Source organism: Cyprinodon variegatus, unplaced genomic scaffold, assembly GCF_000732505.1.
Source record: "Cyprinodon variegatus isolate N-32 unplaced genomic scaffold, C_variegatus-1.0 Scaffold6, whole genome shotgun sequence".
NCBI lineage: Eukaryota > Metazoa > Chordata > Actinopteri > Cyprinodontiformes > Cyprinodontidae > Cyprinodon > Cyprinodon variegatus.
The window spans coordinates 226,539-242,891 of record NW_015150459.1 but is presented as its reverse complement, the minus strand read 5'-3'; the positions used below and the strand labels follow the sequence as shown (position 1 = coordinate 242,891).

The following is a 16,353-nucleotide window of genomic DNA, read 5'->3' as shown; positions in this document are numbered from 1 at the left end:
AGTTTTCCGTCTCCTTAATATGTTGCTAAAATGTCTCATTTTATTCCAAAGGGGAAACATTTTTTTTTTCTCATTAGAGACTTTGGAATAACAAAAAGATCTCCAGTCCTGAGAACTGCAGTCCAGAACAACAGGGGTCAGTTGTTGTGCTCAGACGTTTTTATTTTAATTGGGTTTGTCCTTGCTTTTCTCTTCAGGAGATAAAAACAACCTCTCATAGGTTTATGAAATATCTAATTATGGAGCTCTTGTATTCTTAGTGAAGCACTATTCAGATTTTACTCCTCTAAGTCTCCATGGACACTGCCTGGTTGCCTAGTGACACAGGCGGATTTAATGAACAACAGTTTACTTTCACTGTCAGGTATTTGCAAGAAATCTAAATGTGGAAATAAAATTTTATGATTCACTTAAAAGAATTATTATTAATAGATTTAGTGTTTTAACTCATGTATTGACTGACATGTATTTTGACCTCAAAGCCTATAATTTTACTCTATACTGTTTCACAGTGGGGACTGGTGTTAGTTTTCTGTCATTTTTCCATTTTTCATTTAAGAACTGGACTTTCTTCTACATGTTTGATTAAAGCTCTCATTGTTTTGTCTGTCAGTTTGGGCATACAACCATGTGTTGGGAGGTTTAAAGATGTCATACTGTTTACTTTAAGGTGATAGATTGAACAGTACCTAGAATATAGTTTTTTACTCTAAATCTGATTTCATCCTCCATGGCTTTATTCCGGCCTTCCTAATTCTGCTTGTTTACTAAGTTCCTCTAAAACCCATTTCTAATAATTATTTTAATCTGCTCTCTATATGTATTCTTAAGGCCCCAGGTTCAGCTAAAATTTTTATTTTAGCCTGAATTAGGGTAAGAGTAGGGTAAGAGAGTATGAGTATACTGAGAGAATTACACATTGATTTGAGATAATATAAAAATCTTCACCATCAAACCTGATGAAACATGTATATACAAATTTACGGATTGTACATCAGAAGTAACCAATGTATTAAGCGTAGCTCCACAGAGAGGATCTAGCTATTCTTGACCAAATATACTGAGAGAATAAAACAGAATACATTAAAATAGAATATATTATATGAGAAAATGAGAAAAACAAAATTGAAAAAGTAATTCTGCGCTAAGATATCTTATATGATATGCAAAATAATGAGATGTTTGTGCTTTTGCATCTCACTCTGGTAACTAATCAGTTACAAACTGTCGTTGTTGCTGCTTGTTGCTATTTCAAATAATCTATCAAATCTGCACGACGATAACATGGCGAATGTGTCCTTTGTGATGTTATGGGCTTTTTGGAGAAAGTTGGAGCTGTGAAGGTTTTCAAAAATAGGGGGAGTCCAGGTATCAATCTTTCAGGCCACAGTAATGAACAGGAGTGTTTCCCTCTGAGCAGTTGTAAAGCTGGTGTTGCAAACACAGATGGAGTAGGTCAATATGCTCTCAGTAGAGAACCAATAAAAGGGCGCCAGCAGTCTACATGTAATGTTAGTTTTTATAAGCACTCTCAGGAAATGCAGAGTTCACTGGGCCTTCTGAAGCAGGTCAGAGGTGTTTACTATCGGCTTAGGTGCCCCTTGATGTGGACTCAAAGGAAACGGTAGAGGGGCACTTGTCTTTGTCACAGGTCAGCTATCATCTCCTTGGTGGAGATTTCCAATTATGCTGTCAGATTGTGAATTTGCAAATACTGTATACTTTAGACTTTGGTATTTAGGATGCAATTGAACAACATTTGGCATAATGGGTAGACAATAAGCGTTAATAAGTGTTTTTAAAATTACCCTTGGTATGTGTGGAATATGCTAACATACAGCATCTTGAATGAATAGTTAGGAAAAGGGAGAAAAGAGGTAACACAGAAAGTTTGGAAATCTTGTCAAAAATAATTTTTATGGGATTATATTGCCTGTTCTTTCGGGGTAGGGCTTTTGAATTGATGATTGGTTATTCAGTAAAGTAGTTCAGTTTTGTAATAGAATGTGCTGGATTGAAAAATTGTGGCACATGTTTGTGACATTCTGGCAAGGTAGAAGGAATATTTTTAGGATCACCTTAACATGGCTGATGCTTCAGGCAGGACCAAGGCTGAAGTCACTGAGTTCTCCAAAGAACTCTATGGTGGCAAGGTTTTGAGGTTGGATGAGATTAGCACTGAGTATTTTAGAGCTCTGGAAAGTGTCGGGCTGCTATGGCTGACAAACCTCTTCAAAATCACGTGGAGGTTGGGGACAGTGTCGCTGGACTGGCAGACTGGGGTGGGGGCTCCCCTGCATAATAGGACGGGCAGAGGGGGTCGTCCAACTATAGAGGGATCAAATTTCTCAGTCTCCCTGAGAGGCCCTATGACAGGTTGTTGGAGAGACTGGCTGATTGCCGAACCTCGGCTTCAAGAGGAGCAGTGTGGCTTGCTTTCTAGCTGTGGAACACTGGATCAGCTCTTCACCCTTTACAGGGTGCTCAGAGGAGTGAAGTGTGGGGGGTGCTCCTGGAGTACAGAATTGGGGGCCCTTTACTAGGGGCCATCCAGTCGCTGTGCAAATGTCCACATTGCATTAAGTTTGACCTGTTTGTGGTGCATCTTGGACTCTGGCACATCTGCCCCCTGTCACCAGTCCTGTTAATAACTTTTAGAGACAGGAATTGTAAGTCCAGCCAAGGGCCAGAGGGGGTTTGTGGACTGATGTTTTTCATCTCTGTTTTTTTTAAGATAACATGTTTCTACTGGCTCCCCCCCCCCCGCTAAGACCAACGGCATTCCCTGGTATGTTTCATAGCTAAATATGAAGCAGGTCTTCAAGCCGGAGGTGATGGTTCTCGACCACAAAAAAGGTGGCTTGTCCCCTCCAGTTTGGAAGATAGCTCCTGCCTCACATGGAGAAGTTAATTTATGTTCAGGTCTTGTTCATGAGTATTGGGAGAAACAAGCAGGGGGATCAACAGATGGGAAGGGCCGGGGGCCTGGCCTGGGAATGCCGACAGACAATGCCTGCACTCTTGGGCTCCCCCAGAGGAGTGGGAGAAAGTCTCTGGGGAGAGGGAAGTCTGGGATTCTCTGCTAAGACTGCTGCCCCCCGGCATTGGATAAGTAGAAAATGATGCGTGAATGTATATATATATATATATATATATATATATACTACTGTATTACCAACCTTGAACGTCCTTTCTTTGGCAGGTTTTGTGTTGACCTCTCTCCAGGTCTCGGTGCCCTTCTCCTTCTGGTCCAGGTAGTAGCCATGGACATGGTTTCCCCCATTATAGGAAGGAGCCCTCCAGGAGAGGACCATCTCTGATCCTGTGCACAGCAGTAGGGCGATAGCAGAGGGAGAGGAGGGAACCTCTGAAGAAACACAGAGCAAAAGTATAATAACTAGAGATGAAATTTATTAGAGTATCACAGCAAGCAGGTTGACTGCCGGACAAATACCAAGAAGCAAGAAGTCTTTATTCTGTCTAAAGCTACAAAGTCTTGAATCTGTACCAATGTTAAAAGAATTTTCCAGCCTGTTCTCTCTTTGATGAAAATACATTTTCCTGAAGGAAGAGCTTTACTAGATTTTAAGTTAAATAGATAAATTGCAATATAATTTCAGTACCAATATTTTTAACCAAAACAAGTATTCAAAGTTACAGTTTAAAATGAAATATTAAAACATATTCTTAACATTCCTGCAACTGTTGCAACATCACTAAATCCTTGAACTTACTGATGGCTGCTTTGACGATGATGGGGTGAGACTCATCTGAATATCTGCTGTTTCCTGCTCGGCTCACAGATTTCACCCGAAACACATATTCTTTCAGCGTTTTTAGGCCATGAACAGTAAACCTGAGAACAAAATATGTTTGGATTAGAAAATGGAAAGGATCCATGGAATTTTCTTTGTTTTATATGATCACCATGATTTTTTTTATTTTTAAGATCTTTAAAAAGTTGTCCTATTTTTTTTTTTTTTTTTACCTGGTTGTTGTTACAGGTTTGTTGTTAACAGTTTTCCACTCCTGTTTACCAGCTTCACTGTAGTACAGATAATATCCCAAGATGTTGTCTTTGTCTTTGGGTTCTTGCCACTGCAAGAGAACTGAGGTGTCCGTGTCTCTAATGGCCATGGCTGAGTGAGGAGGAGGCGGCACAGCTGAAGGGAAACAAATGAGGTTTAATCAATCAAAACAATTTGAGGTCATTTATGAACTGATACAAGATCTCAGCTACAATAGAATCTACCCATGATGGTAAATGGTAAATGACCTGTACTTGTAAAGCGCTTTTTCAAGTCAGAGGACTTGACCAAAGCACTTTACACTACATTCAGTGATTCACGGATTGACACACTCACACAGCTGTGTTTTCATGACATATGGGGACATTTCATTGACTTGCATTCATTTTATTTGGCCTAACCCAGACCCTTACTCTAACAACTACCAACATATACACTGACACTAACTCAAAGGACAAATAAATAAATAAATAAATTAGGGGCTCACTGACAGAAGGTTAATAAAGATTGATTAATGAGTCACAAATCTAACTCTGGAGTGGGACAAATGATAAAGAGCAAAGATTGGGGAAGGAGTTATTTTTCCTAGAGCCAATTTAAAATATTCTTATTTGTTACTCTTCACACACAGATGCTTGAGAGTCCCTAAATAAGTTTTCCATGCATCAGGCATAGCAAAAAACAAAACAAATAGGAAGGGCTATGGCTAGCGTATTTAGGGGGCTAGTTTATTAATGACATATATGTAAATGTTGAAATGTAAAAACCAGATTCAGAAAACAGGCAATAATAGATCTTGAGGCCAAATCTAAGGTGGCTGAAATTAATTTTGAAGGATCAAAGCTTTACAAAAACAGAGAATGGTTTGTCATGTGTTGCAGAAATACATATTTTCCTTTAGTTTTTAATAGTCCACAAGTGCTGACTTTCTATTTAATTCCAGAATAAAAACAGTGGAACCTTGTTACGATTATTGCAGGCACAGCACTAGATTACACTAAATGCTGATTTAGGGGTTTATTCCTAACAGTGTGGCTGACCTTTAAGCACACAAAGTAATAATTTAGCCTCAAAACGCAATTAATTCTCTCATACCTTGCTGCTTTCCTAGTGAAATAGGTGCACTCGGAGTGGAGGGGTCACTGACACCATATTTGTTGATGGAGCGCACTCGGAAGCAGTACTGCTTGTCTTTAACCAGATCAAACACTGGGAACCTGGGAGAGTTCACCATCATGTCCAGACTGGCCAGCTCCCAGCTGTTTTTCCCTGCCAAGGACTGACCCAAGCATATAATTATTGAAAAACAGGATTAAACAACAAACAATGGATATATTAGATCTATTTTAGGATATTCAAATTATTCATGCCTTTAAATATTTATATAATATTCAGACAAAATATTGTTCACTGTAAACACATTGAAAAGAGGATGTAAATTAGTAATTAATAATTATCTTTACCTCTTTATTTTTATCAATGAAAAAGTATAATAAGAGACTTAAACCATACCAAACAATTCATTTCATTTTCCTCTTGGCATTTCCGTATTGCTCTTATGTGAATTAAACATTTCCCTCTTTAAGTCGTTGTTTAAAAGGTAGAAATACCAACAAAAGAGGAGGTATGCCAAAAGGGAAGTTATTATTAAGTGATTTCTTGAGGGCAAAAAGGATATTTGAATGTTCCCTTCATTATATAAGCAGAACGGAGGCTGCCAACGTTAGTAATTTCAGGTACCTTTGAAGGATCTGACAGTTTTATTACCTCAGTAACTTATAAAGCCACAATAAAAATCTGCTTCCTGTGGCAGTTTTCTGATTATTGGAGTCAGGAGCTGTTTTGTGCCTGAGCAGATGTGAAGGAGCCAAGGCTCCTTATTATATCAAAGAAAAGGTCAGTCCTACTGTTGTGTGTTTCTGTTGCCACGGCGAATCTTACATTTTAGTTGAAAAACATATATTGTAAAAAAGGAGGAGTTGGATCCATCCATCCATTTGGATGTTCAAAATTTCATCACGGGGAGGCACAGTTATATATTAACACAAAGGTAATTAGTGGTCTAACATAACCTGGGATGCATTTCCAGACATTTGTTTATCTTCTGTACAGTTTGATGTAATCTATTTGTAATACGGTAAAATAATTTTGCCTCTCTTATTTAAAAAATATTTTTGACAATGGTGGATGGAATCGTTTTTACCCTCAATAATCAATTAGAAAGATCATATATTTACCAGCACTTTAGCAATCAAGCCTTTCTGTTTATGTTTCCCAGATGTTTCTTGAAGATGTACATTTGTAATTAGGTTGGAATAGAAACTTATGACTGTGAGTGTTGCCATGGTAGTCTTTCCTGCCTTTCTACAAAAATCGGGGACCAGGGGGCATGTCCAGTGTTATTTACTGACCTTCATGTAGGCGGTGTTGAAGATTTATAAATGATCGAATGAACTGATGAAGAACAAGAGTGACTCATAGCAAATATTAAATCTCATCATTCCTTCTTTCTTCTGTTTTTTAAACTGATTACCGTTGTTAACTGAAGCAGAACCTCAGTCTGAAACATGCAAAAATCAAAAGCAGTTTTCAAGGTCTAAGTCTGACACGCTCTTCTCTCTTCTTCCCTTGTTGAGTCATAACATAACATGAATAAAAAGAAATAAAAGCAATCAGAAAGTGAAAATGTGCAGATTTTCTTCAAATCGAAGCTTCTGTTTGTTAGAAACTTGATTAATTTGATTTGCAGCAAAGGCTCACTTATTATAATATTATATTTGTTGGTGTGATCAGTGCAGCTGATCCGCTTTCAGAGCTGTTAGAATATGAATCTTTGTTTTTCTGTGCGTAGGTGTGCGGACTGACCCGTTCTACATAGTAGGTCAGCGGCTCCCTGCCTCGGGGTTCAGGCTCGGTCCAGCTCAGCACCACGTAGGTGTCGCTCAGCTCGCAGGCGCGGACGTCAGTGGGAGGAAAGGGGGCTTTGACCTGACCTGCAGAGCAAACAGAGGAGGAGGATGAAAACAAGAGAAAACAAGGTCAATATTAACAGAGTTGGCTAAGTTACAGCTTTTCCTCCTGTTAAAAGTCTTCAAGTTGCGTCTGCTGGAACTGACAGACACTCACAACGGGAGACACTCACAAACCCTCTCTGCTACAGCTTAACCTCCATTCCTTATATGTCAAGTGTACCAAATAACATCGGAGAGGTTGAGTCAGCAAAGAATGAAGGACTCTGCAAGCCATTGAAGGACTGTGAAAGTCTTGGCAAAAAAAAAAAATCACTTTTCTTGTTCCATTTGCACCTTTGCAGGTTCCTGTGTGTATCACTTGAAGAATTTGCAGGGTTGCATGCTGGATGAGAGGAGCCCTCCAATGCTAAAGGAAAGCAATGATTTGAATAAAAGACCTGGTCTAGTAGAATAACATGATCTTTTGTTTGTGTGCGTACATTTCACAGATCAGCATAAGTCAGGAGGCCTTACTTTCTAAACATAAATGCTGCAAAGAATCTATGATACAATGTATGATGATATTGTTATATAAAAAACAATTTTAATAACTATGGAAAACATTAATTGGGTATAAAGTAAAATCCTCCACTTTGTTATGGCTTGATTCAGAAATAAGAGTGAAATGAAAAAGTTTAAGAAAGTTTTACGCGAGACAGAAAAAAAGCAAGTCTGGCTTCTGGTTGTTGTTGTGTTTGAGCAAAAACAACAACTCTGTTCCTTAAAGAAGCTTTTTAAAAACTGAATCTGCAGTCAGGCTCTACTTTTCTGTATTTGTCTCTTGTTTAATAACCCAGGCTTTTCTGGGTACCGTGGACATGCATATAGATACTGGCAGATCAATCAGGTCCAAACTTGGCTCATTTATAAACACTGAACATTTGCTACAGTGGAGGACAACCAAAAAATAAAAATAAAAATATGCTACAGAATTTTTTTAACGTTTAATTCCATGGAGTGCAACATTAGACAGATTTGTTAAATAATATCAATTACAAACTGCGCAAATAACATACACTATCAAAATAGATAAATGACTATATGTAACAAATACATTTCTAATTCAATAAATCAATTCATAAGTAATTAAATAACAGGAGTAAACAAACGAAGAAGAGAACAAATAAAGTGATGATTTAATGTGACCTTTTGTAAATGAATCTAGCGATTAATTTTACAAATCAAGTTGAAGACACTGTCATAGCAGAAATTTGATCAGTCACAGAAGTAAGGCAACAAAAACCTACAAACTGTATTTTCTTTATTATGAAAGATAAATCAGAATCCTATATAGTAGCAGTCAAGTCTTAGAAAAAAAGCATGTTAAAAATCAGAAATATGCACAGAAAAATGCCAAACAAAAAAGTTATGTTAAAATGACCCTAAAAGAGAAGGCTATTTAAGCTGATTTTGATTGAGCATTAGCTACCGATGTCATGTCATTAAAAGCTTTACCATCTGGGTAAATGCATGCAGATCTAGGGCTTCATAATAGAGCAGAATCTAAATGCATGATTGCATCCTTTAGGCGGCAGTTATTTTCTGGTGGCGCCATTTTCTTCTAACCATTCACACATCTCTGTACGTGAGGTACACTGTCAAGGTTATCTGGCCTCTTTCATAGATATTCACTCTACTTTGTGCCATTATGGTCATTTACTGGGAGACCACTGGGGACTTTTTTCCTCCTTTCACAGCTGCAAATGGAGCAAATGCTCATTTCTTCAGCTGTAAAATTACTGAAGCTCATTTTTAAACATAATATGAAGATGCATTAAAGCTATGAGCCTGCGGCAACCTACAGGTAAGGGGGCGGCGCTGCGTGTTCCAGTGAGACATACTGTAATGCTGGGTTAGAAAGGCTCCTATTGAGACAGAATCATACCTAAAACAAGAACCTAGTATTCTCACCTTCCAGTTCATCTTTTGTAATGGTGATGGTTCTTCCTCGATCAACTTTGACCACTGAGAGAGGAGAAGACAGGAAAGTAAATGAAAGGAGATATTGGGGTTATGGGAAAAAAATGCAAATGTTAGATGATCAGACAGCAAGACAAAAAGGAAAGAAAATACTTAAACCTTATGACCACAGCCCATTTGTCATTGTTGTTACACACACAAATCTCATTCATCCTTTCAACCCCTGCTCTGAATCCAATATAAAAAAAAAAGCTATTTATGTAATCTTTTAAGAAACAAAATTCTTCTCAATGATGCCATTAAAATGCTGCTGCAAAAAAGTCCTGCGGCTGTGCGAAGATGAGATCTAAATCTGCACGCCTACATCTGTTTTGCCTGGCACTGATCATTTCTTTGCAGGTATAACAGGGCCACTGAGGCAGATGAGGTGAATAAACAGCAGGAGGGAGTCGTGAATGCATTGCTGATGATTGCTGCAGCACACTGCAGATGTCAAGAGACACAAAGCACAAGCCCAAACAAATAGGCATAGAAAGATGACATACAGAAGCCTCTACACAAAGCAAAAGGACCACATTGTTTGACGTTTTATGGTTAATTGCAGCCTCAGGCAAAATTCCTTTCAACTTCAAACATATAGTGGTTTTTAAGCAATTAGAAGGCTGTAGAGACATGAAATGGCATTAAGCTTCTTCTTTGAATATGCAGAAAAATAGGTCTAAAAGCAAACTTTAAGGTAGAAAAGTTTAATTGGGTTTCTACTTGATTATTAAATATTGCTAATAATCCATTAATATGTATAACTTCAGTAACTAGAAATAAACTATCTTTTTTTTTAGCAGAATCCTCCAGAAGTTTCTTTCCTTTCACATATTTTTACTACACATGTTGCTATGTATTCCAGAGGGTCTATTTGTGAAATGTCCTGAGCTGTGCAGTGGTAAGAGGTCATAGGTTGCCAATTACTGTGTTGAAAGCATCATCAAAGTGGTTTCCATGGCCTAGTAGAAGCATTCAGGCATAGCATCGCAGAGTGAGAAGCAAGGATTAGGGGCTGTAAAACATGCTGATATTGGACTCCAGAGCTGTGCAGGTGTTTCTTTTCTGAAGGTACATACCGTGTATATCCTGTTTAGAAATTGAATGGGTGCTTTTGGGTTTGACAGCCAAGAGAATGACACTCCAAATTATCGCCTTGTGTCACATTTAAAATTTTCAGCATCCAGTCTTGTCTCCTTAGTAACTCCTAATAGCTAAAAAATGTTAGACTTCATTTTGTACCGGAAGAAATATGCTACAAAAAAATGAAACTGAAAAAATGCAAGCATTAAAGGCAGCAAAATAGCATCTCTTATAAAGTTTTGGCAGATAATTGTGCCTACGTAGACATTGCGTACCTTTGTTCAGGTTCAAGTTATTGGAGTGCTGTAGCTGTGCCTCAATCTAAAGCATTATGTTGATATTTGTCCCTCCTACTAAACATGTCATATATACAGTAGCAGCCATTCAAAATGGCCCTTCCCAGTCAAACGGCAGCCGAATGGCAGCCAACTTCCCTGCAATTCCGAGCAAAATCCCCTCCAACTTCCACCAACTGGAGTGATTCCTCCTCCTGGGCATTCTTATTTTTTACTCTGACTCTACTCCTTCACTGAATTACAGGGTCTGACCAGGAGATGACGCTTCTCTTTAGATCTTAGTTTCCACAAATCATGACAGAAAGAATATAGTACAAAGATTGATGTTTAAAAGGAATTGCAGGAGACCAGCCAAGGACCCATTAAGGAAAGTGGGGAAATTTTGAACGGCTACTACTGTACTCCACAGTTTTGTCAGGACTCCCTACTGTAACTTTATAGCTCTCATCGTTGTTTTCTTAATGTGGATTTTGTTTATGGTGTAATTGGAAATGCACACCGGTGTGTATCATCCAATCCCAATGGAAATATGAAGGTGCACAATATTGTCAGTCAGAAGTTGCAAAAAGGCAATTTCTGGGACATTATTGTTTTTCAGATGGCATATAATAAACTCTGTCTTTCAATATTATATTTGGCTACATAGATAATGATCCATGTGACCTAGATCAGAAAGCTTAGGGGAAATGGTAGCATAAGCAAAGTGAGTAGTTAGGGAAATGTGGGTTAATCTTATTCAGTTCAGTCAATGCATCATATAAACATCACCAACATCATCAACATCATCATTTCATATATTCATGATATAGTGCAGCAGCTCGTAGGTGTTACCCATTGTCCTGGTGTGTTCAAGGGGGTCTGCGATGAGGACAGGCTCTGTGGCTTTGGAGGGACGTCCTGCTCCAGCCTTATTTACGGCACAAACTCTAAACTGGTAAAATGCTCCTTCCTTCAGATCGAAAATGGGAAAGTGGCACATTTTCTGTGAGGACTCATTACAGCGCACCCACTCTCCCTGACTAAGGTCACATCTAAAAATGGGAGAAAGCGATTTGTCAGACTCGCAGGAACATTTATAAAAGTACAGAGAAATTGAAAACTATATTAGAATTGGAGATTTAAAATAAGTAGATAGAAATTTGATGTGAACAATTTTCAAGCAAGGCAAACTATAAAATACTTCAAATTTATACAATAACAAAGTAAATCAGTAAACCCTACACTGATATCTCAGTGTAGACCTTGGCTATAAGTGTAGACCTTGGCATATAACCCTTCTCAGCCTGAGAAGGGTTATATGCCTCCAACTCCAACGTGCAAAAGTTACTTTATAAAAATCAAGATGACTTTCATTTAACAAATTCAGAAAAAAGTAAAACAGAGGTTCCTTGGGGACTGGATTGCTTCACACTACTTCCTGTCTTCGCACAAAACTCTAAAACAGTCGTGAATTTTATCTTCTCTAATTAAGGCTAGAATATTGCAGAAGACACACCAAAACTGATGCACGCATGACACAGACTCGTTCTTCTTAAGGCATAAAACCTGTATCTCCCGGATATGAATGAACTCTGATCCTTTAATCTCTTTCAGACTGTTTTATGTGTGCTCTTTTAATGAGCTTCTAATTAACATGCCCAAAGAGTCACTTCTGCTATTGGCAATGTCAGGACATAAAGTGTATTCTGCTTAACACCAGCATGTTTCTGATTCAGACAGAAAGGTTATAACAATAGGAGGTGCACTACAACCACTTGAAGCCTTTATAATCTCAGATGTACAGTAATTTTCAGTGGATGATTCCCCAAAATAACAGTGACATAGAATCCTCATCCTTATCACTGCAACCTCATCCCCATACAGGGGAACAAAACACCTCGCCTGTTCAGCCAGGCCAACATTTCCCTCTAACGACTCCCTTTCAGAGATATAGAGAGGTATCGGGTATTGCAGCCTAACAAAGAATCCAAATGACTGCCCATTTCTAAGGTGCGTACCCATTTGTCTGCTTCAATTTGCATGTTTACTAAGCTAAAACAAGGCTTTGTTTTTGGTCCACTCTATAAAGCCTAAAACTCAATGTTATTTCTTTCATTTAGAATTGAAAAAAACTTTCTAGGTGGAAAGCAAAATGTTATCAATTCTGGAAAAAAGGTCCAATGTTTTTTTTTTCTTCACTTTTTTGAAATTACATAGAATCCTGTTTTGGTGACCAGCTGAACATGATAATTTATTTTGATTATATACTCTACATATTCAATCATCTAATGAGACAGTTAATTATTTAACATAGAATTTTACATTTTAATTGATAACTAATTGTTCAATAATGTATTAAATAAATAAATTATTCAAGCAAAATTTTATTGGAAAACATTTGTAAAAGAAAAAATTTTTACAAGTGGAATTTAGAAGTTAAATAAATAAATTTAACATGGGGGATCTGCCAGTTTTTACAGTGTTGTGACACATTTCCAATTTCAAAACTATTAAGAGATGAGAGTGGAGAAATAGCAATGTCAGTGGATTTTGCATATATTTACACCAGTGGATTTTTTTTTATTTTTATTGTTTTAATAGTTATAAATCAGGAGAAGAAAATTTGGCAAAGAATAATGACCTTCAGCAACAACTGGAAGCAAAAACACTTCAGAAAGTTGCTTTATTTTTGTAAAACTATACAAAATCACTCTAGAGATTTGGAAATAAAAGCAGCTTGTGGGAAGACTTGGAAATTAAACAAAAATGCTGCTTTAATACTTGTTCAATTTCTATCTTTTTTTTTTTACTTTTCATTTTCCAAATACTTAACTACATTGTTTAAATGCAAAGCAACTTTGTGTTGTCTCGACCTTTTAAACAAAGAATGGCTTGGAGAGTTATGATGTGCATTATTCTTCTTCTTGGAATAATCAGATCTGTGAAGATTAAATGCCTTACACTTCCAAGAGTAGAGCAGAAAATGTGACTAAATCAAATATATATTTATTTTGAAGCTTGTTTACCCAGAATAAATGTCCCTGCAACAGAACAGCTTTTATTTTTAGGCAGATTTCAAACCAGAAATCTGCTGGATCTCACTTCTTTCAGAGGTACTTGAGATAATTAAATAACTCAGTGAAACTCCACATGTACTTAATGAATTAATAAAGAGCCAATTAGAAGATCATACACTTCCTTATATAAGGTGTTAAAATTGGTGCTGTATGTAAGAATGAAAATAAGGAACAACAGCCAGTAATTGAAAATCTCTGGAACAGTGCAATGTGTGTTCTAGACATTTTCGGAGCGCAAACAGCCAAAAGCTAAAAAAAAAAAAAAAAAGAAAAGAAAAGAAAAGTGCATGGTTTTAAACCTGCAGACCTCATTAATAGCTCTGCCCCAACTCCCCATCTGATTTTCACTTGTCTACTAATCTTTCTTACTATAATAAATCTTGAAATGTGTTTCATACATGCAAAGAGTTTTGGATGATTGAGCATACTAAGTCAGACAAAAATTGAATAAATAGTGTTTGAGAAAAAAAAAAAAAGTCATTATGACAGGCATTATTTTTCCCCAGATCAGGAAACATCAGAGTTTTCCACCAAATAGGCATGTATATGTATTGGTCACACAAAAGTAGCTTATCTCTAAAACACACAGACAGAACCCTGCTGTAAATTTTCCATTGCATCTAAACCCCCTATGAAGATGTTTTTCTACGACAGGTATTGTTAGACCAGTTAGAATAGAGGGTAGAACAGATGCAGAAGTAAGAAGGCAAAGCCAAAAAGCTCAGTTTCTAGATGGGTAAATCTGGTAGACACAAGTGCCAACAGAAGCTCGACTGTAATTACATTGAAAATAATTTCTGCAAAGTATTGCTTCAGAGCAAAGATGCACCGCATCTGAATTTTAAATTTGAAAAAAAAAAAAAAACATTTCTCACATTCTATTATCATACTATTTATTGTTAATGTTATTATTGTTGTTGATAGTCAGAGGGCCCAGTGGAGCCGATTATATGGCAGCCTTGCTTCTGTCAGTCTGCCCAAGGGCAGCAGTGGCTAGAATGAATTCCAACTGTCAGTGTATAAATGTGTGTAATTGTGTAAGTCAGTGAATGTAATATAAAGAAATTTTTAATTGAGAAGTGAAAAATATGCAGAAAAGTTTTTACTGATACAGAAAAAATAAAAAAAATAAAAACTGGTTCTATGTTCAAAAGGAGGGTCAGGCATTCCCGAACAGAATATACAAGTAGATATGTTGACAATTCTCACTATAGGTAAATGTATCCGAACAGAAAATAGTTTTGTTTTTTTTTAGAAAAAAATAAAAGAACCCCTTGCACATATTCCCATTGGCTGCTAGTACTGCCAAGGGTGATAAATTAAAATACTTTGACTTATTTCTCTGAACTTATTGGACATACAAAATGGAGTGAAGCATCTCATTTCTGGTTGGTCTCTTTTGAAAAGTAAAACCTCTTCAAAAGAGACCTAAAGAGAACAAATATGAAGTACAGTTCAGATCAGAGTGATTATCACCTCTCCACATAATAACCCTCCACAGGTGATCCTCCATCAGCGCTGGGGGGCTGCCAGGTCAGAAAGACATAGTTCTTGTTGACATCAGATACCTCCACCGCCAAAGGAGATGCAGGACCTCCAAGCACTACAGCTGGCCCGTCTAAAGGAAAGCAGTAAGGAGTCAGAAAGGAGATGCTGAAAATGAGAAATGAAAATTCATGATACACTTTATAAACCTGTAAGGACGGTAAACAAATGAGACGAATACAAAATGGAATGATGAATGTTTCAAAGCATATCAAATTGCTTATGTGGCATGAGCACTTGCATTACAATGAAATACCAACACGAGCTAAGCATTCTTACACAGATGAACGTTTTTCAAGTGGTTTATTTTCATTCTGAAAATAGTGTTTCAGAGGTAAAACTGCAGTCCATGAAAACTATATAGCTTCACAGAATGAAGGTAACAAGCTTTCTGCAGTCGAACAGTTTGATTGATGGTGCAATTTCAGTGCATGAATCACTTTTGTTTGCTGACAGGAAATGAAAGCAGAACCAAAATTTGAGGGGAGCTAGCTCAAACATAATTTATCTAGGATGGGACAGCAAATGATGACTCTCCACTAAAAGTTCTAAGGTGATTCTAAAGCACCCATCCATTTAAAAAAACAAGTTTGACATTGGAAAGAGAATCACGATTGCAAGTTGTTAAGAGACCTGAGGCCCCTGCCACAAGGCAAGCTAGAGGTTTTACTTCCAGCTTATCCAGTTTAACCAACCCATAACAATGTTAATCAGGATCAGAAGTACCACGAAGCTGGTTGTTAACTTGCTAACTCAATCCAGCTTTAACTGATCATGAAACTGTGAACAAGCATGTATAAAGGGGCGGGTTGAAGTTAGGAGACTAATCACAATCATGAGGGCAGTAGAGAAAGTGCCGTATTTCTCTTGTGAGGAACAATACACTTTGACTTATTAGACATAGACTCAACCTTATTTATCCCTTGGAATTACTCCTTGGGAAGTTCTGGTTCCTATAGCGTATATAGAATACAAAGAGATAAGTAAAATGCCATCAAAGATAAAAATATGACGCGCATTATAAAAAGAGTGTATATAGTACCAAAAAAAGTATAAAAGAAAGAAAAAAGTTGTAATGTCCTGTAAAATCTTTCCCTTAGATATTAAAATATCTGCACAGTAGTTGTTGCATTTGCACTGTAGAAATATACTAACCATATACATATAAATAAGTGAAAATTAAACTGACTACACAGTAGTTGACTTGGATTATTGCACTTGTACAGCAGATATGTGCTGACCTTATAAATAAGTAAAACAAAGGGTACACAATAGTTGGTATGTGTTATTGCATAGTGAGAGAAAAGAATATTGCACATGAGCGACAATAGCCAATGTTTTGTGTAATATGTCCAAAGAGGGGGTGCTGACCCTT

The 16,353-nt window shown here is 37.2% G+C and overlaps 1 protein-coding gene across 1 annotated transcript in view; it reads right to left on the bottom strand.

Annotated features, from left to right (window-relative positions):
- The window catches only part of LOC107085185 (myomesin-3-like), a 74,702-nt gene that overhangs the window by 24,593 nt on the left and 33,756 nt on the right, over positions 1-16,353 (bottom strand). The window contains exons 11-18 of the mRNA XM_015375391.1: positions 14,910-15,051; positions 11,209-11,408; positions 8,951-9,004; positions 6,894-7,021; positions 5,124-5,307; positions 3,989-4,163; positions 3,735-3,856; positions 3,180-3,367 (exon numbers count right to left, since the gene is read on the bottom strand). Of these exons, the coding sequence (XP_015230877.1) occupies positions 3,180-3,367; positions 3,735-3,856; positions 3,989-4,163; positions 5,124-5,307; positions 6,894-7,021; positions 8,951-9,004; positions 11,209-11,408; positions 14,910-15,051 (1,193 nt within the window). The remainder of the gene's footprint in view (positions 1-3,179; positions 3,368-3,734; positions 3,857-3,988; positions 4,164-5,123; positions 5,308-6,893; positions 7,022-8,950; positions 9,005-11,208; positions 11,409-14,909; positions 15,052-16,353) is intronic.